At 37.9% G+C, this 27534-nt stretch overlaps 1 protein-coding gene across 1 annotated transcript; it reads right to left on the bottom strand.

Moving 5' to 3' along the window:
* Positions 1 to 1025: 1025 nt before the first annotated feature.
* Positions 1026 to 26856, bottom strand: LOC117388070 (cullin-1). The gene is made up of 21 exons (XM_033985526.2): positions 26684 to 26856; positions 16964 to 17288; positions 16046 to 16220; positions 14044 to 14211; positions 13653 to 13703; positions 13468 to 13558; positions 12816 to 12979; positions 12392 to 12554; positions 12142 to 12272; positions 11421 to 11528; positions 11161 to 11316; positions 10650 to 10781; positions 9850 to 9967; positions 8523 to 8599; positions 8247 to 8365; positions 7846 to 7951; positions 6493 to 6540; positions 3675 to 3757; positions 3034 to 3139; positions 2461 to 2574; positions 1026 to 1724 (listed from the first exon to the last, which is right to left on the bottom strand). Exons 2-21 carry the CDS (start codon positions 17101 to 17103, stop codon positions 1644 to 1646), a joined length of 2331 nt encoding a protein of 776 aa, XP_033841417.1. The 5' UTR covers positions 17104 to 17288; positions 26684 to 26856; the 3' UTR covers positions 1026 to 1643.
* Positions 26857 to 27534: the final 678 nt, after the last annotated feature.

Raw genomic sequence — 27534 nt, forward strand, 5'->3', positions numbered from 1 at the left:
TCAGTCATTTTAACTTAAAAATTGATCTAAGACATTTCTATCGACTTTTCCACAGCTTTGAACTACATTTAAAGTAGAAGTTAAAAACAAAAAAATAAAGGTTTAATTATTTTGCTCAAGATTATTATCGGAAAGAGTGCCTTCACTGTACTTGAGGAACATTTTGACCCTTAATGTAGTTTTAATGTTACTGTACAAGCAAAAAGCAAATCAATACAATTAAAATACTTGCTAAAATATACCACAACATAAAGGGCCATATTACACTGTCCTCTGAGCCATGTTATGTTGTTTTCTCATCACAAACATACCTGGAGTTGAGTTTTGTTTTATTCACATGTTTAAACACACAAACTCTGCTTATTTATACTGAGTCCTTCTCTCAAACAGAATACACTTGGTTCCACCTTGTGATGTCAATAAGCTGTCAACTTGAAAACTACCACTTCACAACATCACAAGGTGGAACAGCATTTTGTGCTTTGGAGCTGAAGACAGCATAATAATGCAGGATTACTTAAACATGTGTGAATGAAATAAAACAACTCCAAGCATATTTTTGAAGCGGTAACAGCATTATAACATTGCTGAAAGCTCACAAGGACCTGTACATTTTCTCAATAAAAAGGAACAGATTTATTAAGTTTTCTGCTGTGGATTTAGAAGTAGGGATGCAAGATTAATCTTAATTTAATAGAAATTTGAATAGCTGCAATTTTTGAATTCCACAAATAACAAAAACTCCTGCCTTATTCTGCATAACAAACAGCTAACCTTGTATATTATATCTGTACTTAGTACTCTGTACCATGTTCTGAAATAGGATTCTTGTATTAGTTTGTCATGTTTCAGTCCCTGTCAACTCTCTTGGATGCATTTAAAGTGTGAACTTCGTCCAGAATGCTGTTAAAACATGAATCACAAATATAATCGCAATGCTTGTTAGAAAAATCACAATTACATATTTTTCCCAAATCGTTCAGCCCTATTTAAGAGACTGGACTCTGAACAGAGAGAGACAAGCGTTAGAGAAATCTTTAATTGTTTTTATTTTTCACACATTTAGAAAATGAACCACACTATACAAATGTCCACTGTTCAGTAATGAGACTGACCTCCTCCTGCATGAACTTCAAAACAGCCCACTTCCTGGTTCACTCTCTCGCTCGTTCTTCGTAGTACGGTGGCTTGCGTGGGCCAAACCAGTGACTCCGCGATAACTTTTTATATCATTTTTGTAGTCACTGTCTGAGGCGCAGTAGCATGCAGAAACCTTTGGATGCGGCCCTCCTCGGATTGGCTAAATTCATTACATTGCGCTATGTAAATAATGGGATAGTTTTCCATTTTAAGAGTCCGTGGAGCATATTTACAATTCGACAAAGGGCAAAAGAATGTTTTCTGTTTAGATGAGACAGGCAAAAATTGGGGCATAAAGTTCCCCCATTCCAACAGCAGGGGGAGTATCGTTTAGTCCTGTTTATACGGAGAGCGCCCCCTTGTGGATCATTCAAGTCTGCTGCTCAGAGGATTTCACACTTTATTACTCAGACATAAAATAAAAAATGATTAAGATAAACAAATAAAAATAAAAAGGGAGGAGGAGAGCCGGAGGTGGGCGAAAGTGGGCGGGGCATATTAATTCAGGCCAGGTAGCTGTAGGTGTCCTTCTCTCCGTCCACTCGCTCCAAATATTCCTTCTCAATCAGGATGTCGATGCATTTCTGTCCACAAGACGGAGACAAACTGTTAGAACTGTTTATTGTTTGATTTAAAAGCAGTGCAGCTTTAAGAACAATCCTTCATGTAGTACAACTTTTTGGTGGAAGGGCAAGTCCACCAGAAGATGCCTCCATGGAGATGTTAGCGCTGTGCCTGGAATATTCCACAGTATGGCATTAAACTACCACTTAAACTCATCTATAAGTTAAATAACGTATTATTATTATAGCCATTTTACTGCTAAAAAAACCCCTAAAAGATTGATAAGTTTAATGCCATACTGTAAAATTTCAGGTGAAGCAATAACATCCCCATCTAGACAAAATGGTGCTAGATCCTCCAATAGCTACATAATACAGCTTTAAATTATTTTATAAACATGACTCATCTGTCCTCAGACAATGTCAAAATTAAATATTGTTTTTAGTGATACTAAAATAAAACTATAAACAATCATGTGTTTATTCTCCTGCCAATTATAACAATACAGAAGAAGTAGCCCACTTTAGGTTTCCAGATCCTACATCTAAAATCAACTTCCTATAAAGCCATAAGAGCTCTGATACGACAGCTAATGGCATCCCTGCTTCATTTGATCATATTGCAGTTTTTACATTTTTTGAAAACTTGTAAACTATTATTCAATAGAACAACAAAGCAGCATCCCTATTGTCTGATACGGTATCCATCTTGGAGCCTTACTTGTATTCTCATCACACACTGTGTATATGCAGTTACCTTGATGACTGGGACTCTGGGTTTGAATCGTGACGAAAGCTGATTCAAGACTTCGGCCAAAAGTTGCTGGTGCTTCAAAACCTTTCTCATCTTCATAATACGAACAATGGCCGCCTAAAAAACACAAAGAAAACTACTCAGAACAATGTAAACAAGAATACAGCTTCACGTGTTGGGTGGGGCCTATGCATGCAGATTTTAACCTACAGGCAAAGTTCTCAATTGTCAATTTCAGTATTTGCTATCAATACACTTTATTTCATCAGAGAGATTGCTTTTTACAGTTTGTGATTTGTTAAAGTAACAGTTTGTTTGTATGGAGATTTTACTTACTGTACAGCCTTACTGTTCACTTAACCAGTTTGCAGTAAAAGAGGGTTGTTGGTTTGTTTGTAAGCAAAATCGGCTTCACATATTGGCCCAAAAATATCAGCAATCGTTTCTCTGACTGATATGGTGTTGTTTGCGGCTGATGGCGATACCGATTACTTAGAATTCAATCTCTATTCTCAAAATCACAAGCCAGCTGCACCATAACTTCAGTCTGTATAATTTTTATTAATTCATTTTAACCTGAATGAGCAGTTTCCTGTCTTCCTCGATGTTCTTGTGGGTCGTTTCTTGTTCCTGTTTCTGCTCCGTCTTCATCGGGACATTTATGTTCACTCTTAGTTTCTTACTGTAAAAAAAATCAAATAGACAAATGTTCTAGGAAATACGCCTAAATGTATGACTTTTTCTCAATCCTAGGTCAACTATAATGTCAGTCTTACATTGTGAAGTAACAATAGCCCCCTTCTTTGAGCATTCAATACTAGAGCTGCAACTAACAAATATTTTAGTAGTTTACTATCACCAATTTGTTGACCAGTAAAATGATTTAAAAAAAGAAGTAAAGTACATTATCAACCAAATTAGGCTAAAATAAAGTGCAAAATTGATGTGTATGTGTTTTAGTGTCTGTATAGTTGTTACAATAGGATCCTTTTTTTTAATAGTTGACTAGTTGCAACTCCAGTTCACACAACACTCTGGTTAATTTCACCTGTTACTGACTCAAGAGGATGACTGAGACTGACCAATAGGAGTGGGTGGGTAAATATCACTTTTTTTTATATATATATTTGCAGCAAGATATTTTGGTTTTGGTCTGTATAGTCTGCACTACAACTTTCTCACACAACTTAATAGCAGTATATAATGTATTTCCTCACTTTTTATATCCGAGGAACAGTTTAATGACAGTGTCCGGTTTGAAGTCCACCTCATCTACATTGGCGTTCTCATCTTCCAAAACCTACAACAAACAAAAATAATAATAATAATACATTTTATTTGAAAGCACCTTTCAGGACACTCAAGGACACTGTACAAGACAAAGTTAAAAACACTTATTTACAGATAAAACAGAGATACAAAACTGGATGATTGTGAGAGTGACTGGTTATATGGTGTAGGATTGTGTGGGTTTTGAGTCTGAATTTGAAAAGTGGAAGAGAGTCAGTGTTGCGGAGGTCAGGAGGGAGAGAGTTCCAGAGCTGGGGAGCAGAGCAGCTGAAGGCTCTGCCCCCCATGGTGATGAGACGGGCAGAGGGGACAGAGAGCTGGAGAGAGGAAGAGGAGCGGAGGGAGCGAGAGGGAATGGAGATGTGGAGGAGGTCAGAGATGTAAGGTGGGGCCATGTTATGGATAGCTTTGAAGGTGGTGAGGATTTTGAAGTGGATTCTCTGTTTTATGGGAAGCCAGTGTAGTTCTTGGAGGATGGGGGTGATGTGGTGGGAAGATGGGGTCTTGGTGATGATGCGGAGTTTTGGAGAAGCTGCAGTTTCTGGAGGGATTTGTTGGGGAGACCATAGAGGAGGGAATTACAGTAGTCAATCCGGGAGATGACAAGACTGTGAACAAGCATGGCAGAAGTGTGAGGGGTGAGAGAGGGACGGAGACGAGAGATATTGCAGAGGTGAAAGTAGGCAGAGCGGGTGATGTTATTGATGTGGGAGTGGAAAGAAAGTGTGCTGTCGAGGATGACACCCAGACTCTTGACCTGAGGGGAAGGAAGGACAGTGGAATCATGGATGGAGATGGAGAAGCTGTTGGATTTGGAGATAGTAGAGGGGTGCCTACTAGGAGGACTTCGGTTTTAGAACTGTTAAGTTGGAGGAAGTTGGAGGAGAACCAGGAATGAATTTCCTGTAAACAGAGGGTAAGAGGTTGGAGGGAGAGATGAGGAAGGTTTGGTGGAGATGTAGAGCTGGGTGTCATCCGCGTAACAGTGAAAGTGAATATTGTGTTTACGGAACAGAAGACCAAGGGGGAGAATATAGATGATGAAGAGAAGGGGACCTAGGACAGAGCCTTGGGGAACACCAGCAGAGACAGGGAGAGTGTTGGATTTGTAGGATTTGAGATGAATGAATTGACTACGGTCAGAGAGATATGAGGTGAACCAGGAGAGAGGAGTGTGGGAAATACCAATGGATTGAAGTCTGAATGAGAATGTTGTGGGAGATGGTGTCAAAGGCAGCTGTTAAATCAAGGAGGATGAGAATAGAGAGTAAACCGGAGTCAGAGGCTAGAAGGAGGTCATTGGTGATTCTAAGAAGTGCTGTTTCTGTGCTATGGAGTGGGAGGAAACCGGATTGAAACTGTTCATAGATGCTGTTAGTGGCAAGATGGGTGTGGAGTTGAGAAGCGACAGTTTTTTCAAGAATTTTGGAGATAAAGGGCAGGTTGGAAATAGGACGAAGGTTATTGAAATTATTAGGATCTAGACCAGGTTTTTTCAGAATAGGGGTAACAGAAGCAGTTTTGAGGAACCGAACCAGTAATCAGGGAGGAGTGAATGATGTTAGTAATGAAGGGGGCAAGAGAAGAGAGACGATTTAACAAGAGCTGTAGGAATAGGGTCAAATTGGGAGGTAGAGGGTTTGGAGTTAAGAATGTACTCAGAGACAGCTAGAACAGAGGGAAGAGAAAAGCTTGAAAATTTTGTAGAAAAGTGGGGAAAGAAGGTGTCCACTCCAGAAACTGCAGCTCCACTTATCAGGTGTTGATGGATGGTTGTGATCTTGGAGACAAAAAATGACATGAGTTACAGAAATCAGAGGAAAACAGGTGATTGGGGAGAGAGTCAGGGGGTTTTGTTATGTTGGAGAGAAGTGAGAAAAGGGTCCTAGAGTTGTGTTTGTTGGAGTGAATGAGGCCGGAGTAGTAAGTGGATTCGGCAGTGGAAATTGAGTCTTTGTAGTATTGAATGTGGTTATTGTACATGTCCAAGTGTATTGTAAGTCCAGTTTTGTTTTTAAGTCGTTCCAGTTGTCGTCCTTTGGCTTTGAGTTGTCGTAGAGCGGAAGTGAACCAGGGTGCAGAGCGGGAGGAGGAGACTGATCTTGTTTTGAGGGGAGCGTGAATGTCCAGAAGTGTATGTAGGTTGTTGTTGTAATGAGAAATCAGGTCATCAGGTGGCGTGTTCGGATCTGTACTGGGGAAGTTATTAATGTCAGAAGAAAAAGTATTGATGTTAATGTCCTTTATCTTACGGAAAGATATGGTGCGGGGGAGGAGGAATTTGGATAGTGTGAGTTTGAGACTGAAGGTGATGAGCATATGGTCAGTGAATGGGAGTGTGTGAGGTGTGCAGTCAGTGGGAATGAAACCAGAGCAACATACTAAGTCCAGAATGTGACCTCTGCAGTGAGTGGGAAAGTGAATGTATTGTTGTAAACCAAGGCTATCTAAACAGGATGAGAAGTCTTTAGCATGAGAATTATTACAATGGTCCAGGTGAAAATTAAAGTCGCTAAGAATGACAGTATTGAGAGGCAATGAAGAGAGATGAGTGAGGAGATGAGAAAAGTCATTCAGAAAATCCTTGTTGTATTTAGGTGGGTGATAAACAGTGGCAACAACGGTGGGGGCAGGTCCAGGGAGAAGTGAAGCGGTCAAGTTATGTTCAACAGCAAAACTCAACTGCAGGCGATTGTACTGTATTGTATTATTTATATATAGGTCTTAAGTCAGTGTTATACTCACCAGTAACTTAGACTTTAATAAAATCTGAAGAACTTGAACCAGTATGTCCTGCAAACAAAATTATTAACAATTATTTAAAAGAATTCAGTAAATAACAGTCTGATCAAATTTGGTCAGAAAGACAAAGTTGATCATTCCTACTTGATGGAGATTAACATGATGAGGCAATGCAAGTCTTAAAGGCCAAGAATTTTAAACTTTTAGACTAAATTCCACATTTTTTAAAGAGGAGGTATTAATTGCCAAGATATATCATATTTGGATCACCATGTTATGTTTTATTGTTTTAAAAATTCACCGTTGGTTAGTCAGTTTTGTTTTTAATGCCCCCTCCAAACACTAAGTCACTCCCCCTTCAGAGCAATATCAGTTTACAATCAGTGTGCATCCCACTAATGAAACTACTGCACATCACATCAGGTTTGTGTAGTTGCAGTGTAGTGTTTTGCATCATCCTTGTGTATTTATAGAGAAGTGCCGTGTGGGAGCATGGGTGATGTAGGCTTATGGGCGGCGCATTAGACAGACTCGTACTGGTAACCCTCCTAGTCCATGTGCATATACTAGTCCAGACATGGACGAACTATGGCCCTTTGGGTTTATTAATCAGGTGACCAAATTATATTAAAATTGAACAAGGTTTACCCTTACCTAAGTTTTTCTGCTGTGTTTATTTAATTGAAATTGAATAAATTAATTATTGATTTAATGAATGCATTTGGAAAATAATTTGAACAACAATGAACCTTCCATATTCATGCTTTGCTACATGTTACAGGCAAAATGTTTAATGTAATTATATATATATATATATATATATATATATATATATATATATATATATATATATATATATATATATATATATATATATATATATATACACACACACACACACACACACATATATATATCCTGGCCCATGTGTCGAAACGTTTGCCCACTCCAGTACTAGTCTGTGGTCTTATCCTTTTTCTGATACAGCTCAAGATCAGTCTAAAGCTATTCAGTAAAGGTTCATTTCTGTCTTGTGAATGTTTTTAGTGTAAATGCCTGCTCAAATCAGTATCTAGTTTCGATACTAGTTCTAGTATTGATTAGTATGTGATTTTCAATACTTATGACGACCCTAAACCTTAGTGCAAAAAAGTTTTAAATAAAATGGAAAAAAGATGGAATATGAGGAATACATAATTCTATTAAAACAGGTACAAGATTTTGTGTTTGGTCCCACTTTAAAAATAGCCACATCAAAAACATGTCCAAACGCAGTGTAGGTTTGGAGACAAAATGAATAAAAATGACATTTAAAAAAAAAAAAAAAGTAAAGTAAAATGTGTTACAATGTCTTACAGTTTTGATCTGTGTGCTGTCTGTGAGCTGTTGGACAGTGTAGGAGTCCTCTGTGTTGTACTGGAGCAGAATTGCCATTTGGAAGGTGGAGGCCTGCAGCGTGTATCTGAAAACAACAACGACCACCACACATAGAAATAAATGAGATACAGTACAAAATCCAGTTGTACTTAACAAAACAAAACAACCTGGTTTATTGGTCGTGGTAAAGGAAAGATTGTAGATTAAGACAGCCATGGTTTTAGATACTGGAAAAATGCGTGGTATCATCAAGTACCCAAACCAAATTACCAAAAGATTTGCCTTTTTGACAGTGTTCAGACTATAGTAGCACTGTCAACATTTGTGAAACTAAATGGAAATTGGCTGGTATATGATGATGATGATGATGATGGACTCACCTGTTTTTGAAGCAGTTTGTGACGAGTTCTCCTTTGGACAGGTGATAGAGCCAGGTCAGTTTCCTGCCGCTGTGTCGACTCGCATAGAATGCTGTGAAACGCTGGTAACTGCGCTCCAACTAAAAGCATAAGACAATTGAGTGAATTCAACTGAACAATATTGCTGGGTTTCAAATGACAAAACATTGTAGAAGAGCGGTCATGACTATTTGGTTAATCAATTATTATTCAAGTCAGGACTGAATAAATAATATTAGGAAACGTAAGTAGACTCACCTCCGAGGGCAAAGCAAAGGTGCACGACTGTTGGAAAGGCCAGGACCCAGAGCTCAAGACCTGGATACTGAAGTCCACTGAAGGGAGACAAAGTAAAGAGGTTAGGCACAGACAGTGCAGAGCTTTGCCAGGTTGTAAGCTAACGATAGGGAAGAGATAAAGGGCACTTTAATTTGTCCACAACAATTAAGATCCTCATCACACAGGCTCAGGAAAATATTATTTAAGGAGAGAATGGATGGAACACAACTGAACTGATCCAAAGTCTGTATCAGTGATGAATATAAGTGTGTCTGTAGTGATCCAGTGGTTTAGCCAACTGTTTAATGGTTTTCAACTGTTGACTTGATTTTCTTGTTTTAGACATCATGTACAATCTAAATATTTAGCAGAGTTGTAGAGTTTTATATTTCTTATTAAACTGTAGCAGCTCTTCCACATTTTACATCTGTTTTGAGCTTTTACAGGAGAAGATGTCATTAGTCACCACTGACATTCATATGTTGCCTTTCACTCTAAAAATTCTGAATGTAGTGATGTCACCTGCGTAACATCTATAACAGTTAAATGTGCTTCTAGTAGTACTTTAACAGCACTAATACTAAAGATGTGTGTAGGAAGTTAACATGGTATCAAGGCTTCTTAAGGTGTCATAACAGTTTGTTAAATGGCCAAATTTTACACATTTAACAATAATTTTCAATACTGCACAAAATATTTTACAAGATTTTTCTGTTTACAGACTTCGATTGTCCCAGTAGAGAAATTGTTTTCCTGCATATGACATAACATTCAATTCAAAGAGGTGCCGAGTTAAGAGCTGGAAAAGCAGACTACAGCCGCCATAGAGATGTTATTGCTTTGCCTTGAATGTTCCACAGTATGGCATTAAACTTATCTATCTTGCACTTCTTCAACTACAGGTGTTTTTATTGCTTTCCACAGATCTAACCTGTGACTTGGCCTGATGGCGTCAGACCTGAATATCCCATACATTTAATGCCATATTGTGAAAAATTTCAGGCAAAGCAGCATCATTTCCAAAGAGGAAAGCACGGGGCAGATTCTCCATCAAAAGCTACATAGTGGCCCTTTAAGTTGATTTAGGGTGAGTTTTGCACATAGTCACATAGAGACACGTTTCATTCAGCCGTTTGATTGTGCAGTAAATGGCAACATCTGCACTTTTGGTTTTTCAAAATCACACCTCTCCCTCCACCACAAACCTCACTATGGATGTAACCTGTTCTTTTCGTACAGCAGTGATCACAGGCTTGGATGATAGATTTAGATTACAGACTTTGATTACAGATTATGTTAAACTCACAGTCCAAAGGCTCGGAGTTGGTCAGGTGCTTCTTGAACTGTTCGTTGAGGTCTTTGCTGACGCCGATGTCCTGGAACATCCGCTGCAGTTTGGACGTGTACTCGAAACCACAAGCTTGCTGTAAAATCACAAACAAAATTATATAAAATTAATAAAGAAATAATACTGGTATTCAATTAAATATACTAACTCCTAAAACAAATATGATATGAAAAAGGAGCATCTGGAGAATGTATTGTGAATGGTAGCCATAAACCCCAACATTTCCAAGGTATATCTTTTGTCTTTGACCAGGGATATTTTCATTTTAGTAGCAAAATAACTATTCATTTAATTTTATATACTGTTCTACTAAGTTGACAGCCAATATAAAAAGACTAATGACAACAATTGCTCAACTGTCTGGATCAGATGTGGCCTCCCATGCATTTGAGTAAAATTTTGTTTTGCCCCAGTACGGATAATATTGAAAAAGCAGTTTTTGGGGTCTGCTTTGTGCTGTCGCCATCAATGTTTAAAGTGCTTCACTGTCCAAAAATAAAACACTGGCATGCTAGTTGTTTTTAGCTTTAGTGTGGCGACTCCACTCAGGAACTTGAAAAACAGAACTAGCTCAAATGTTTCCTCACTGTGGGGTATCATTAGGATGGTAGGAATGTGTTAGGACAAAGAGTTTATAAGTACTTTTCCATGTTTTTGAGACAGTAAAAATCATGTACAGCTCCTTTAATGTTTGCATTTAGTGAAATCTGACAGAGTGCTATGCCCAGTAGAGACAGACTATGATGGTGAGGACTGACCTTGAGTTTGGAGATCATGCTAGCTTCTGCGTCGTCGCTCGCGCTGTTTTGATGCACCAGACGCTTTGCCAACATCTTTGCGTAAAACTTCTGGAAAACATCTTTGTCCTCGATGTATTTGAACACAACCATCTGCAAAAGACGAGAAAACATGAAAGCTCTGGCTACAAATACAGGACAATAAGGCTTACAAATCCATTTCCTCATGTGTTGGATAACTTTTTTAATGAGATTTTTAGAGACAAAGCCCTATAGAACCTCACATTCAAATGCGTGTCACCTAAACAGACTTCAGCCAATTACCCCCTAGGAGTATTCATTGTTGGAGTGGAAAGAAACAAACAGATTCTGATTCCTTAAATAGATTTCTCAGTAGTGCAAAGAAAAAGTGCACGCAATAAAAACTGACCCCCAAAAATGAGTGTTCCATCTCTCATGTACTGATAGATAACCCGATATAGTAACTGATCGATATAGTACTTATCATGACAGGCCTATCTGCAGTCCTCACCACTTGGTTGAGCGTGTCTTCCAGCTCCGCCTCCTCCGGGTTCTTGGAGCTCTTCTTCAGGAGAGAGTCGCAGTATCGGGCCAAAAGCTCCGGAGATTTACTGGACGACTGCGCCATCCGAGTCACCGCGTTGTTGTTTATGAACCGACCACAAGCCTGAAGACAGAAGCAAATGTGTAAGTATTCACAAGTTAACTGGTCTTTTATTTGGCATAACCTTACACCAGATACGTTTGATTTACAGACTTTACACTACTAACCTTGTCTAGTGCAGCCACGAAGCCTGCGTCATTGTTAAAGGCAGACATCACCAGAGCATTGTATTTCTTATGAACGTCCAGCGTGGTCTGAACGTAAACTTTGGGGTCCTGAGGAGAGAGTAAGTTATTTTGTTAACTCGGCTTCTAGCTATGTTAGACACTTAGCAGTCAATGTTTATATACATGCAGTAAGTGAAACCATGGATCTGTAATAAGAACTGGATAAGACATTCCCCGTGCGAGATCAACTAGTGGCCGCCCCAGATACTGCAACTTCTGGGAGATTGTGCCCAGAAATAATTCTCCCATAGAGCACAATGCCTTTTTTGGGAATTCAAATCGCCCATGTTCGACTGACAGAGCATCAACAGCTTTCACAAAAGGTTGGATTTTTAAGGGATTCTTCACTATTTACACAACATGAACCTTTAAATCCTCAAAGCGCCTAAGTTAGCTTTGTAAGATTTAGCCTCGTCCCACTCTGAGCCCAAACTTGCTTCACTCTAGAAGCTATCGCTCTGATTGGTCAGAAGTGATTATGTGGTGCACCATTCTGACATCACACATGGAAAGGCGCAGGATGTGCAGTAAACAAGTAATGTGAAAGAAAAAAATATTGTTTCGGCATTACCCTCGAATGACCCCAGGCCATTGAAAACACAAAAACAACATTTTTGGTTAGTCTTCCAGATCTTATTACACTTCCATGAGTGAGACATACATTTAGTGCAGCTTCTCCACACTTCTCTATAGCAGCCAGGCCCTGGTTGTGGATGTGACTCTCCAGGAGTTTCTTCAGTTCACCTAAACCGTCCGTGATCCGTGAGACCAGGTTATACATGCGTCCCAAGTCTGAAGCAGAAACAATTACTTTTTAGATTTGGTATTTCACATTTTGAGTTTAAACTTCTGTAACAGTAATTCATCACTGATATCTGATACAAAACATGGCACACATGTTTTTGTTGTACCTTCGTTCTTATCGGCGTCAAGGAGGTTTTGAAATTCTGTGTGGAAGATCTCTAGGTGCTTCTCGATCAGTACCTGCTCACACTTTCGGGCCAGTTCATCCTGAGTCGACTCATGCAGATAAACCTGAACACGCCGCTGCTCCTCCAACAGACGAGCCTCCGCCTGAAGAGACAAGACACAAATCTTAGTGTGGTCATGGAGGAAGACGGTTTATTTTACTATACATTTTATGGTCATTTATTGATTTTTGTTGTAATATAGTGAATTCTTCAGTAAGAGACATGCGTCTCATGAAAGTAGAATGTAATCAATTGGGAAAAGTGGGTCATACACAACAACTGGTCCGAGCATTGAACCAGGGACCTTCTAGCTGTGAGAAAGAGCACTAACCACTGCCCACATAGCAGAGGGTGTATTACTGACCTTCTTCATGTATTCTGTGACGGGATTTTGCTGGAGGAACTCTGTGCTCTCCCGAGTGTAGAAGCGCTCTGTGTCTGTGAGGAACTGGCACTCAAAGTACTCTTTGTAAACAGACAGCGTGGGCCCTTTTGCGAAGGCATCCTCCTCGTTCAGACCCAACTCAACTGAAACGCAAATAGTTCACGAATTAGTCAAGGCTGAACCAAATTTTTTACATCCATATATCCATCCATATATAGAGTTTTAACTGCAAGACATTACATATTTAGATCACCATGTTACCTTTTTTGATGCTCTCAAGAGTCCCTTTGCTCAAGAGGAGCTATGAAAACAAAATTGGCCTGCATTTTGCTAATGAAACTACTGCACATCGCATCAGATTTGTGAAGTTGAAGTTCATCGTTTTGTATTCTGGTTTTATATATTTATGGAACATTACTGGGAGCAGGGGTGATGTAGGATTGTGGGCTGAGCATTGGCCAGAATTGTATTGCTAAACATAAAGAGCGTTTGATATTAATAGATAAATGTAGAGCTGCATGTAGAGTGATTCTTTCAACTGCGAGATCAAGACAGATACGTCTTATTTAATTGAGATCATGATTTCTCAGTGTTAATATTTGCTTTGCATCAAGGAGTCTTTTGCTCTCACCGTAGGACTGGACGACTCCGCTGATGAGTCGTGTGTTGATAGTTTCCCCATTTCTCTCCCGCTCGATCAACTTCAGCACTGCGTTTGTTACCTGAAACAAAACATATATTAAATTAAACATTAATTTATATTTTAGGCTGTTTGCTGGTCATACTTGGCTCATACATATGAAAAGCCAGACTCACCTGTTTATTAAGAGGTCGGAACAAACACTCCCTCCAAGTGACGAGTGCGAGCTGAAGACAGAAGGAAAAGTGAGTGAAACCGTACACAATTTTCCAGTTCTATGTTCTTGTATGAAAGATCTCAATATGTCCAATTTAATCTTTTAGAGTCAGGAGCATATTCAAAGTTCATGACATCATTACATCATACTATTACACTTAATGGCACAAAAGTTGATGGTTTAGATAACGTATTTACGTTTCTTTTTTATATTTAAGAGAATAATCAATATAGTTAAAATGCAGATTATTGTTTTAATAATAAAAGTTCTCGGGAGTTCTTGGCAACAGTCCTATTTTTTACTCATTCAAAACTTGTACATAGTTTTAGATGCATTAAAGCCTGAGTTACCGAGTAGATTTCATAGATGCCTTTGCGGCCCTCGTCACACTCCCTTCGGACCCAGTGGCGGTTGAGGTAGGCGCAGATCCCATTCAGGACTTTACTGGAAAAGCGATAGTCCTCCCACTGCTGCGTGTAGAACTTCAGCACACACTCATCCATCAGATCCTCTCCATCCTGGAATCACACAATAATTTATCATTTACAGTTTTGGTGGGCCGACAGTGAGGTTAAGCATGCACTGATTCGGTATCGGTGCATCCCTAAGTATTTGTCAACCAGTGCAAATGAGAGATTTAATTATTAATACAGTTGGTGAGTTGTACCTGTCAGAAATATGTATTAATTGTATATTAGTTAAAGGACCCATATTACACTATTTTCTGATCTATGTTATGTTGTTTCCTCATCACAAACGGACCTGGAGTTGTGTTTTGTTTCACACATATTTAACACACAAACCCTGTATATTTAGGCTGAGTTCTTCTCTCAAACAGAAAACACTCTGTTCCACCTTGTGATGTCATGTGGTAATACAGGAAGTACTCTTTCTAGAATTATTTGGATTATTTCAGCCCTGGATTGTCAAGGTCTACTGAACAAAAGGTAAAAGGAGCTGTTAACTTGAAAACTACCACTTCATGACATCACAAGGTGGAAAAGAGCATTTTGAGCTTTGGAGATTTAGGCAGACTAATAATAATGGATTCCTTTAACATGTGGATGAAACAAAACAATTCCAGGTATGTTTTTGAAGAGGCAACATTATAACATGTCTAAAAGGTCACAAGAACCAATTTTGCATAATATAGGATCTTAATGTAGAAAAAAAGTTTAAGTACAAAAATGAAGGAGTTAGCGCCGAGTTTGAGTAAAACGAAATACCTCTATATCATCAACACAGAAAATCCCATCCAAAATGCAGAGACAGGCTGTGTCATCAGATTTCTTTTGTGCATGGAAGTCAGATGTAATTATTGGGATTTCTGATTATAACAATTATCCAATTGTTCTGGCCAAGTGTAACTCCACTCCATGGCGTGAATAGACAACAAAATATCAACGATGACTTGTCATAATAGTCTGTCTACGCCATTTTGGGCACTGCAAATATTTCTGTATTTTGTATTTTTTAATACTGCTTGTGTTAAGGTACACTTTATTGTACCCGTAGGTGTATTTTATCTTATTAAAGCCAAATAAAATAGCTTTCAAGATGTATTTTCTGAACCAACACACAGTTTTAATAGTTTAATTTAGTGTGACAATAGTACATTTTTTCCTTCATCTTGTTTATTGATTAAGATTTTCCTAATCTAACATTCTATTATGCCAAGTCATTGTTGATATCTTGTCTCATATTTCAACTATCATGACGAAGTCGCTTTTTGCCACTAAAAAGTTAACAAATTAAACCTGAAGTGCTTATGACAGGTTGAACATTTTACAATTTTTTTTTTCCAGTTTGGCAATTTTTTAGGTTTAAAGTTTTACTTCCAGACCAGAACTCATGACACACTAGGGAATTCCATAACAGCAATGATGCCGCTACACTGGGTCAAAACTCCTAATGTAAACAGGATTTATAATTTGACAAAAATAGAACGATAAAAAAAACACCTTTATTTTGTTGAAATAAAGTTTAAAGTATCAAAAAAATTGTTTCTTCCATGTCAGTTGTTCCAACATTTTAGATACAATTCTGCCTAGTTTGATGTCATCAATGTAGAACTCTCTAAAACAGAGCTTTCTACTTCCTGTTATTTTCAACATGTTTTTCAACTTTTCATGATGAAATTATTTCTTGAGTGGTGTAAAACTATAATTTACATATATACAACAGGTTTTATCACACCAACTTAAGTAGAAACTAGAGAACTGGCAAAACTTGTCATGTGCACTTTTAGTTTTATTGTAACATGTCTGTGTAATCCCTCATTCGTCCAGGTCTTATCCACAGCAACTTCGTCTTTTGCTTTTTATTGTAATATATATTGTGTGGGTGCTGTACCTTGAGCAGACTGGTCAGGTAGTTTTTGAGAAACTCCTTGAGCCTCTTGTAAAGTTCGAGGCCGACAAACTGCGCCCCTCCTGGAGTGCTGGACTTTTTGGAGGGTTTGGTGGGAGGCACAGAGCCGCGGCCCTGGCTCGACTGGTGCACACTGGTGCAGTAGTTATATACATGTCTGAGGGAAGGAGGTCAAGGAGGAAACACACAGAAATCTACAACAACAATTCTACAGATATATTGGGAGTTTTTACTTGTATAATTTATAAATGTTTCATTATTCAACTTTTCGATATCAATACCAATCCGATACCGCACAGAGGGAAGAAAAAAAAACAAAAACAAGAAATTGAGGACTAAAGTGTTAGAGTCAAATGTATAATGGTTCTGTTAAGTTGTGCTAATTTAAGCACTTTTACTTTTCTATTTGGTCACTTTCTACCAGTGTGTAGACAAAAACAGTAAGAAGACACTCATCCTCAGAGCATATGCCTAATTTTGCAGAGTAAACACAGTTCATGTTATTGCTGTTGTGGAGTTAGCGCGGTTGTTGGGCTGCACTCTATGTAGTTATTTTACCAAGATCAGTGTCCACACCAAAGGCTAAATGAAGGTATTAAAGAGGTTACACAAATGTCTTTTCTGACATTATTGAAGTGTTTTAAGTGTCTGCAGAGCCTCCACAGTCTGCATTTGACCTACTTTAAGCTTTAGTGTTAACATTAACCACAGACGTCAACAGTGGCTTCTTGCATCTATGGGTCCTCATTCTGGAAAACATAGAGCAGTATCGGATCATTGATTTGGTCCGAGTACTTGCCAATACAATACCTTGAAAAATATGCATAAATCCAAAAACCTAGTCACATCCCCCATCATAGTGTCCCCCTCTCCTCTGAGCGGGGCCACAGTGTAGGATACGTGTAGAGTTCCATGTAGCGTGACTTAGCCATGCTCTGCCTGGTGTACACCTGTTGGATCCCGGCGCGGAGGTCGTCCCATATCTGGTCCAGTCCGATGGGTTTGAGTCCATGGGGATTCTGGGTACGGTTGGACGACATGGTGGCTCCTCCCGTCTGCTCCTCCTTTGGGTGATTCTCCTCCGCTCCGGTCTCTGCTCCGTGTCTCTGCCTCTCGCTGAAGGCCTCACTGTGCCATGGGGTCAAAGGGCAGCGTCAGGTCCCACTGCTAACACCAGAGGGCGCTGTGTGACACGCCTCCACCTGCAATGCCTCTACCAGACAACCTGAAGGGGAAGAGAGGAGAAAAAGCATTAGTTCTCAAGTTGGTAGACAGTAGTTCTCAAAATACCTTAAAAAATATTTTGAGCACCATTAGATCTAGACCAACTATACAAGGCTTAAATTGAATTAGGCTAAACATTAAATTGGGCTAAACATGGTCTACAAACAATTGATAAAATAGTTCTAAATAATAAGTACCTGTGGTAAAAATGTATCAATTGATCTAAAACTAAGTAGCAGTTTGTGGAAAATGGTTTAGAAGAAAAGTAGATAAATACAGGAAGTAGAGGTGAGTTCTTCAAGTGAATAACTTTACCTATGTCATCTACACAGAAAACTACAATCAAAATGCAGAACAATTACAAGCAAGTAAGGCTTTTTCTGGCTGTTTAAACCCTTGATTTAACTTAATGAAAAAGGTATTATAATTTACTTTTATCTATTTAATCATAATTATTGTGTAATTTACATAATGCTCTTGTTAACATTATGGTTGCCAGGTAACAGCCAGGTTATGTAATTACTGCTACATGGGTCAGATCTGTTATCCATATCCAACCAGGAAGTAAAATGATAAACTTCACCAACATTTCAAAACTACAACAAACTAGGCAAGATTCATATTAAAATCCTAACTGTGTTTTAGTGAAATGAATAGTGTAACGCGTCATATCCACTTTAACATAAATGAGAAAAATTTGATTGGTTGATTTTTGTCAACTGAACATTAAAATAATTATTCGTTACAGGCAGTCGTCCTTCCTACAATAGAAGATTACGTAGTTTAATGAATCTTGTCAGGAGCCAAAAACTGAATAGTAGGGATTGAGTTAGGGCTGAAAGATTAATCACAATCAAGTCGAAATCACTGTTTGAATGGATGGAATTAGCAAATCATAAATCTGCAATCTTTGAAGTACCATAATTTCCTCTACAAACGATAAAATCTCCTGTCTCATTCTGCATAAAAGCTGATAACCCTGCAGTTTAGATCTGTACAAACATGTTCTGAAATAAGATTCTTGTATTAGTTTAGTCGCTTATTTTTGTCAATTTGTCTGGACATGTTTAAAATGTGAACTGAACAGAATCCTATTATAAAAACAAATGTAATCACAATTGTAATGGTTGAGAAAAAATATCTAATTGCGATTTTTCTCACAAATTGCTCAACCCCAGTTTGGGCTATATTCTTACTATACATTACCATACTATATTCTTGATGCTAGGTCGTGATTAGAAATTTATCACGATTTACATTGACCATACATTTATTTGTTTAGAGGTAAATCTGCCATTTGCTGACAGTAATTTGCCTCGTCTGAAAGTTGACACTGTAACTGGCCAGATCCAGCTGTCACTCACACGTGGCCTTACAGAGATTAGCCAATAGGAGAAGTGGGCGGGAAAAAGCAGCATTAAAATATAGAAATAGTGCATCACATTATCAAATAGTGATATTTGCCATTTGTCATTTTTAGCCCCATATACTTCCCACCTGTACCCAATAGTATTAGTATGAAGTATGTCAGTAGTGTGTGTTGTATGCTTGTTGAACATTGGTGGTTTTAAATGGAGTTTATGGAGCGACACCTAGCTCTGCTCCTCCATCTGTAATGAGGGATTAGTCTAGTTCACAACCGCCTCACCTCCAGCACAAACTCATATATAATCTACATTCACTGTTAGGTACAGAGGGCATAGACATGATACAAGTTAAAATATCATGGTGAGACATTTAGAGAAAGAGAAGAAAAGCAAATTACAAAGAAAAAACAGAATATGAGCAGCATTTTTTCCAATAAGGGCATTAATCAAAATCGAGATTCACTGATTTGTAATGATCAATGATCAGCTTGGGTCTTTTTTAATTAAAAGCATGTGGTTCGGAACCAAATTTGACTTTTCTTCTGCTGAAGGTCAATGATGAGCTCAGACACATAAAATCAAACCAAAAAATTGGGATTGATCAAGATGACGACAAAAATGTGTGGGTTTTTTTAAGAATGCGTCCAATTTAAATGAAATTCAACTCAAGTAATCTAGAGCACAAAATATAAGAACAGGTGACATTTCTTAAGCCTAGATCGTGTTCACGCCCACAGTGCACAAGGCCAAGAGTATCAATATGTGAGAGAAGGCTTAAATATAAAATACTGTTACAAATTGTACTAAGAACATTGTTGACTAAAAATGCAGGATTTGGAAATTTACCAATTGTGACCATTCAATTTGGGATTTATTTCATACAAACTATTTTGGAGTTTGGCTTCCTCGATTTTCTGAAGAAGGAACTTGGCAGGTTTAGTTTAACATTTCAAAATATTTTGAGCCGTGCTTCTTTTATGATGGTTAAATTTAGCAGATCTGCCCACACAAACAGCTCCTGCAGGCTGCTCACATTGTTTGGGCAACATTATTAGATAAGACTAAATTATACAGTGGTTTGCTCAAATACACCATTTAAATCATGCAAACAAAAAAAATAAAAAATCCATGTTGCTATGTGCTGCTTCCACTGACATTTTAGCAGTTTTCTAATGGATTGCAAAAAAATAAACAGATTGTTAAAAACAAGAAAATAGAGGGGGAAAAATTAAAAGAAAATGGAGGCATTTTTGACACATATTGTTCTGGATTCCCTACAAGAAGCACTGAATTTCCCTATGTGCATGTTTTGGGCTGATAAGGTAAACTGCAGTGGCTGGAGGACAGGACACCCAGACACAGGAGGAGCATGCAAAGTCCCAGAATGTTTCACAGTTTGTAAGTCGTGCCTAAATCTCTAAAATCTGTGTACCGAGCAGTCAAGTTACCGGAGGTGCTTCTACCTGCTGTTGCCATGGTGATGGGGGCAGACAAATACTCTTTGATCAAATGTTAGATTCCCACAGAGGGATTTTCCAGAGTTCCAGAAAATATGCTTGGTCACTTTGTCCCATCAGATTTGACTTACTTTATAACTGGAAAAATTGTCACATTTATATAGCACTTTTCTACTTTCTAGGCACTCAAAGCACTTTACATCAACGAACTACTCATCCATTCACACACATTCATACAGCAGTGTTTGCAGACACTGGGGGCGAGGCAGGTGTCATCACAACAGTATTCATCTGTGGGAGCTTGAATTGCACTGCCAACCTGTGGATCAGTGGATCTGACCGCTCAACCGATGTTTATGTTGAGAGCGGGATTTAAACTTAGGATCAGAGGAGGTCACTACTGCTGCCCTAAATAATAGTAATATAATCATTTAGTATGTTAATAGCTGCAAAAGACATGAAAAGATTACTATTATACTAGTCCATGCTTGTTGGTTGATTATTTGCTGTTTAGAATTAATAACAGCTTAATATCACAATTTTCTAAGATCCTCAGTAACCATATGTCCATAAACACTAGGCTATTGATTTTCAACTTGTGTACAGGGCAACACTAGTGAACATTGGAAAATAAACATCCCAATTTAAGTTATTAAATTAAAAGCATGTGTCAGTTAACATTTCAGTGTCAAGAGCAACTTCTGAGCCAACTGAAAACGCAAAACTATTATTGCCAACTAGAAAGAACCAGAAATAGACATTAAAAATTATCTGCACCAATACTTTCTAAACCATGAAAGATTAAAAACCACCTTTATAGGCAAATCCTGGACACTTGATATCGAGTTTAAAAAAGAGGAAATAAAGTCAACTGATTCTTTTGAAAGTTTATTCATCACTGCTCAAATGTGCCCATCAATCACTCAGAGCATGACAGAGGTGGATCACTCAAGTTGGATACCAGGAAATAGAGTCACAAGATTAATCCCAGTCAAATCCAAATCACAATCTGAGTGTGGATAAAATTAGCAAATCATAAAGGTTGCAGTTTTTGTACCAACCAGTACCACGCTTTCCTCCACAAACAAACTCCATCTTATTCTGAATAAAAACTGCTAACCCTGTAGTTTAGATCTGTACAAACATGTTCTGAAATGGGATTCTTGTATTAGTTTATCAGTTCATATATCAGTCTTTTTGTTAGTTCTTCTGGACTTGTTTACAATGTGAACTGCGAACAGAATGTCATCATTCAAACACAAATCTAATCACAATGGCAAAGCTTGTCAGAAAAATTGCATGATTTTTCCAAATCGTCCAGCCCAGCCAGGAAGGGGCAGCAATTTTCTGAAGCATGTTGTGAAAGAGGAAACCCAAGTGTCTGGACGTAAACATCGGTGCGTTTCAACAGATTCCAGCTTGACGTAAAAGGCAAAAGGGCTTAAGTTCAAAGGTGATGACATGGTTTTCGAGGAAGATGTTATTTTTAGGGAGATCACAGTGAACAGACTAACCCACAAGACATCAACATGAAGTCTAACAAAAACAAATACTAAATTAGATTCACCATCCCAATACAGTTATCCACACAATATTTAATATTTAGATACTCACATAAGCTTAGCTACTTAGATAGATAATTACAGACCCTGTATTTGAGCTACATGTGTTTTGCCCTTAGGGATGTCCTGATCCGATACAGATATCAGTATCAGCTGCCCATCTAGGCATTTTTAGAGTGCCGGCTTGGATCAGACTTGGTGAATAGATCAGGCTGCTACAGTGTACCATGTCTTAGGCATGCAGCTGTTGCTGCTACCTCTGCAGCTAATGCCCAGAACAGCTTAAACACAGACTGAGAAATCACTTTCTATTGACAGAGATAATGTTCTTTTTACCTCTGCGAGGTCCTCACAGAGCCTTAAGAATGACTTTGAACACATTGGGAGGAGGAGCAGAGCTGGATGTCTAATTTGTTTATATATGTTAAGTAGCCATGTGCTTCAGGCTTCTGTTTTTTATGGGCCTTAAACATAAATAAGATTTTAAAAAACACTGCTTAGATTATTTGGCTACATTTTAGCCTTTGTTTCTAAAGGCAAACAAAAATAACAGAATAAAGGCTCAAACATCATCTAGTCTTGCTGTCACTATGTTCGGAAGCTGCTGTGCTGTGGAGGAGTTTAAAACATAATTTTTTTTTAACGTATAACATTAATTATTAGGATATTTTCAAGAAGACCTTTTAATATCTGGTAATAATTTTATTCAACTCAAGACACCGTGTGGTGTTGGTGCTAAAACTAAATGCTAGCATGTCCCTTCAGTCAAAGGGCATGAGGCTCAAACTGACGAGGATTCACACTGCAAGTGAATGGACTGTACGTTTTACTTACTAGAGGAGTGGCAGGCTTGAATGCAACTCCACTCATCAGACGGCACTAAAACCACGTGACCCTTGCCTTAGCCCTCGACAATCTGCACTCAGCCCGCGGAGCTGACAAGTGTTCAGTAGCTCCATCCCACCTTTAGGGTTTAGTGTTATAACATAATAATATATCAATGTAACACATCTCTAAAACTACACTTGATCAGAAGTGGCTGTCCCTGACACATGCACATGCAGGTATCTGTCATTCATGCCTAGCTGCTGTTTTTTAATATCACTATTTTTCAAGTACAACCCCAGTTTACATGTATTATGGGCCTATGTGCTACACTGCCTACACCGTGGTGCTGAGGCACGTAAAGTAACCACAACAAAAATTCTTTAACTGTGATAGCCTGAGTGGTAATCATAATTTAAGGGGACATATTTTGAAATTTTTACTTTTGTGGTTGAATGAACTATAGGGTCTATAGTCACAAAACATGTTCCCTGCTCATATCTTGAACTAATATCATAAGCAATTAAACTGTGAACAGAAGAGGTTTATTTATTTGAATCCAGCTACTGCCCTCACAAATTTCTTTGTTGCCACAGTATGCAACTTTTTACCCCCCAAAAATAGATAAACAAAAGCATGTTTTTTTGTTTTTTTCATTTTGGTTATTTTAGTTGGTTGTTAAAATCTTGCACTGTTAGAAAATTCCACAGTATGGAATAAAACATCCATCCATCCATGCAGGTGACATACACACACACCTCTAGAAAGATCCATACTGTACCTTTAATTCTTACTGAAACTAGTAAAACTAGCAGAGAAAGTTTGGGTTTTTCTGATTATGGGAAAAAAGCTGTGCAGGTTTAATCTGATTACAGAGCTCAGACGCTACAACCTCATTCCCTACATTTACACAGACCACACTGAACTGTTGACTTCACATGTGACTGAAATGAGCTGTACTTGTACGTGTAGTCTGGTCACTGGTATCCTCTCCCCAAGTTCAAATAGGTGTGATTGACAGGACAAGTATGGTCTGTCCAAATCAAAACAAATAGGGGAAAAAAATAAAAAAAATAACTGGACTGAACTAAAAACACCGCACATTAATGCAAAATCAATGAGCAAAAAAAACAATATCCGGTTTGAACTGAACTATGAACTTAGGCAGGCACTCTATTACCATCAGAACTGCCAATTCAGATACACAATGTTTATTAATGTACACTGTCCCACTGACAAACTAAATAAAATAAAATAAACACATCAACTGTAATTAGAATGGATTAACCTGGATTCATGTTACACAAAAGGAAATTCAATTGACCCAATAACCCAAGCCAAAAGATTAGAACGTCAACTATACCTGTAAGCTGACTGACCAGCTGATCAGAGCATAGTGGGATCAAGGTTAAAACGCGGAAGAAAATTATGATAGTTCCCCATGATATATTGGACCAGGTTTAATTACCTGTTCCACTGAAATAGTAATAAACCATTAAATATAAACCAAAAGTAACTACTGCAGTCAATTAGGGCTGTGTTTCTTCAGTCAATTAATCAGTCGGTGGAGTCTTAGACGATAAAAATGTGTATTATTCGACTAATCACTTTATTTAGATTATAAGGATTTAGATTGTGACAACAGCAGAAAGGAGAAGCGAGTGAGTTAGCTGAAGACTTGGCACTTTTTTGTTTTTACATGTAAAAAGGAAGATTAAACTTATGATTCACAACTTTAACCTGTCATTATAAAAATGCATTGTTTAGTAGGGATGCACCAATCAGTTCCGATACCAATATAGATACTTTGGCTTTACGTACCTGCCAGTAGTCGATATTAGCCGATATCACCCGACACCAGAGTCGGGACATCCAATACTAGCATCAGTATCAGTACATCCCTATGGTTTAGTACTTTGTCTGTATAAAGAGTATTTTTTGCATGAACTCCCATGTATGTTTGTGCCAGATACATAGAGATACACAATAGTTTTGAAAGATTTTGCCATGCCCACTTTTTAGTTGGCTATTCCATCGGCAGCATGTCTTTAGTCGATCAAGAATTTGGCCTTACAGTCAATCCCATTAAGCAAGAATTTATAAAGATACAGGCTATTAAAGCTGAGAGTTATATTTGAATGGACAGAATAACTAAATCAGAAAGGCCAGAATTATTTAGGCAGTCATAATAATACAAACATGATCCTGTCGTCTCACTTTTCCCACATCTTTTTGAGCACCTGAAGGAGGTCAGACAAGGTAAAGAAGAAGAGTAATGTGAAGAAATTATGTCCTGTAGCCTTGAACGCATCACCAGCATCTCCCTGTCCCAGAAAAGTGCATTTGTAAAAGTCAAGCCTGAGGGGCAAAAAGTAACTATATCCAATCCTTTGTTATTACTTGACTTGCAGGCATACAGAGGTCTAGTTAACCTTAGCATAACAAAAGGGATGCAATGGTTTGTACACGTTTGCAAGACTGAGACCACAGGAGGTGTTTAAAATGGCAAGTACAGGTTATATATATGTAAATACATGGATATCCCTAAATAATCTTAAAAGTTGACTAAACTGATTTTCATTATGTAGAATAATAAAATACATTGAAATTTCATGTACAAAATGCTCTTAATATTAGCACCAATTTATTCATGAAACTCACTTTTTCAGTAAGCCTGTTGAGAAAACAAATTTTAAAGTACAATATTTTGCTCAAGAAAAAAAAAACATTCCCTGCTAGTACAAAAAAGTACCCACGATAAATAGTGACCCCCCCAGAAATAACACTTAACTATTTATTGAATGATAAGCCAATATATTAATAAGGCCTACTTTTCATCTGAACAGATTAAGCCTTAATACAAAAGTCAGTGTATTTAAATGTATATCTCTGCAATTTATAATGAATAAATGTATCACAATACATCTTTCAGTATCGATGTGCATCTTGCCAAGAAGTTATATAGATTAATGATTTTAATACAGTCCTAAAAGGTAATCTAACAGACAAGTCAAAATACATAGCCTACAAAGATCGCGTTGATAATCTGTAATAGTAAAATATAACATAATAGTATAAAATAGTAATAAATTAACGAAAATCATCAATAAATGTAATAATACTAACTACTATTTTTGATACAAACTGAACACAATGAAAATAGAAGGGACTCTAGACACACAACAATCCCTGTAAAAAATTAAACTGGGATCATTTTGTCAAAAGCCAGTTAACAAAAATATGTCGTTACAAACATTGACTTAAATAATGTGCATAATACCACAATACATTTACTTCACTGATCGACCCTTCAGCAGTTATGTGCGTGAAGAACCATTTCCAACCATTACCATAGATTGATTTTTCTGTAATCAAAACCCAGCTCAATAATAAACATTTCAGCACTGCTCAATGTAGGCCAACTAATACCTCGGGCGATTTTGCTAGTTTGACAGTAAATAAAATGATAAACCTAGATATATGTATGCAACAAGCAATATTTGTAAACAGGGAGATTACTAAAGCACTGATTTGTCCTACTTTAAATTGTTGGGCAATCAGCACAGCAGCTGGCACACAAGCGTGACCAGTATTAGTATCATTTAGCATTTAAGATGTAGCTAAAATGTTTAAATCACACCAAGAGACAACAGCCCTTGATCTGAATGGAGCTAATCAATAATTGAATATCATCTAATGTCTTCAATCAATAAAGCCCACGATTATATGCACGGGGAATACATGAGTGATAGAATTAGAAGCGATCATTGGGTGAGGAAATCAGAAATTAATGATAATAACGCACGTTTTTGCTCGGTATAATGTGCCTTTGTATATTTTGAGTGGTTAGCTGTGGGGCCCCTTGGATGTAATTGCCTTACGCCACTGAGTTAGCACACGGCTAACACGGCAGCCTGTTTCACGAAGACTTGTTTTAGTCCCAACCAAGCGAGCCATCGGGCGATCAAATACCCAAATTATTCCGGTCTATACATTGTTGCCACTGTATATTTAAGGCTGTTGTCTTGGGTAGTCGACATAGCAAGGATTGAGCCGCTGCTGTAAAATGGCTTCTCAATAATGAGTCAGGAAAACAGTCCGCTAAAGGTAGCATTAGCAGGCTAGATGTTAGCATGAGAGTCATTGGAAACAGCGGGCAGATATCGGTACAAAACTTGTCCTTACCATTTTAATCCCACCTCTGTCGCCTTGATATCGGTGTTATTACAGTCACTGGGGTATTCGTGGTGTATATTTGCTTCGTTTTGTGGGTTTTTTCCGTGTCTCGGTAGTGTATTGCTGTACGATCCCGTGGCTAACTGCGACCGCTCGGCTCCGCTCGCACAAAGATCTGCGGATGTTCACGGCCCCTCGGAAATAATCAGGAGAGCTGGAAAATCAGCGCTCAGTCACTAAAGTAAATAAACCAACAATATCTAATTTTCGTGACTATTTTGCCGTTGGTTTTCTTGTTTTTTGTTTGTTTTTTACTGTGTTTTTTTATTATAATTTATATTGTTTAATTACTTTGCTTAAATATGTAATAAAAGTAAATACAACACAGATATAGAAATGGAGACATTATATTTTATTTTACATTTTAAAGAGTGTAAATACACTATAGAGAGCAACAATATGTGAGGATTTGCAAGAAACGTTCAAACTATTTGTTTTTATGAGATGTCTTTTACTTCCAATATTTTGAGTTCGTTTTTAAGTAACATCCAGGCAGTAATTTTCATAATTTGTCATAACACGCTTGGTAGTTAGAAAACATTAGTTTCTGTCTATTTAACCAGTGGTACAAATATAAGCAACTAAATGCGCACATTCACACATATTAAACCTATATACGGGTAGCTAGTAACAGTGATCCCTGAACGCACCACCGTCGTCACGATCATGTTCTTTTGGACTACAAATATGACCGTCCAAAACAACTACAAAGGCGAAGGACGGTGCAGTGTGTCAGGAGCATGCGCAGACAGCTGCTCCAGTCACCTAATATGACATTTTAATAATATATGTCAAGGACT

Source organism: Periophthalmus magnuspinnatus, chromosome 20 (genome assembly GCF_009829125.3).
Source record: "Periophthalmus magnuspinnatus isolate fPerMag1 chromosome 20, fPerMag1.2.pri, whole genome shotgun sequence".
NCBI classification, from domain to species: Eukaryota; Metazoa; Chordata; class Actinopteri; order Gobiiformes; family Gobiidae; genus Periophthalmus; species Periophthalmus magnuspinnatus.

Excerpts from the sequence above, each read along its gene's own strand:
- LOC117388070 (XM_033985526.2), bottom strand. The coding sequence starts at position 17,103 with ATGTCGTCCAACCGTACCCAGAATCCCCATGGACTCAAACCCATCGGA. Across the intron at positions 10,782-11,160 it reads AAGACACGCTCAACCAAGTG|ATGGTTGTGTTCAAATACAT; the intron begins GTGAGGACTGCA and ends CGTCTTTTGCAG. Across the intron at positions 8,366-8,522 it reads CCTTTGCTTTGCCCTCGGAG|TTGGAGCGCAGTTACCAGCG; the intron begins GTGAGTCTACTT and ends TTATGCTTTTAG.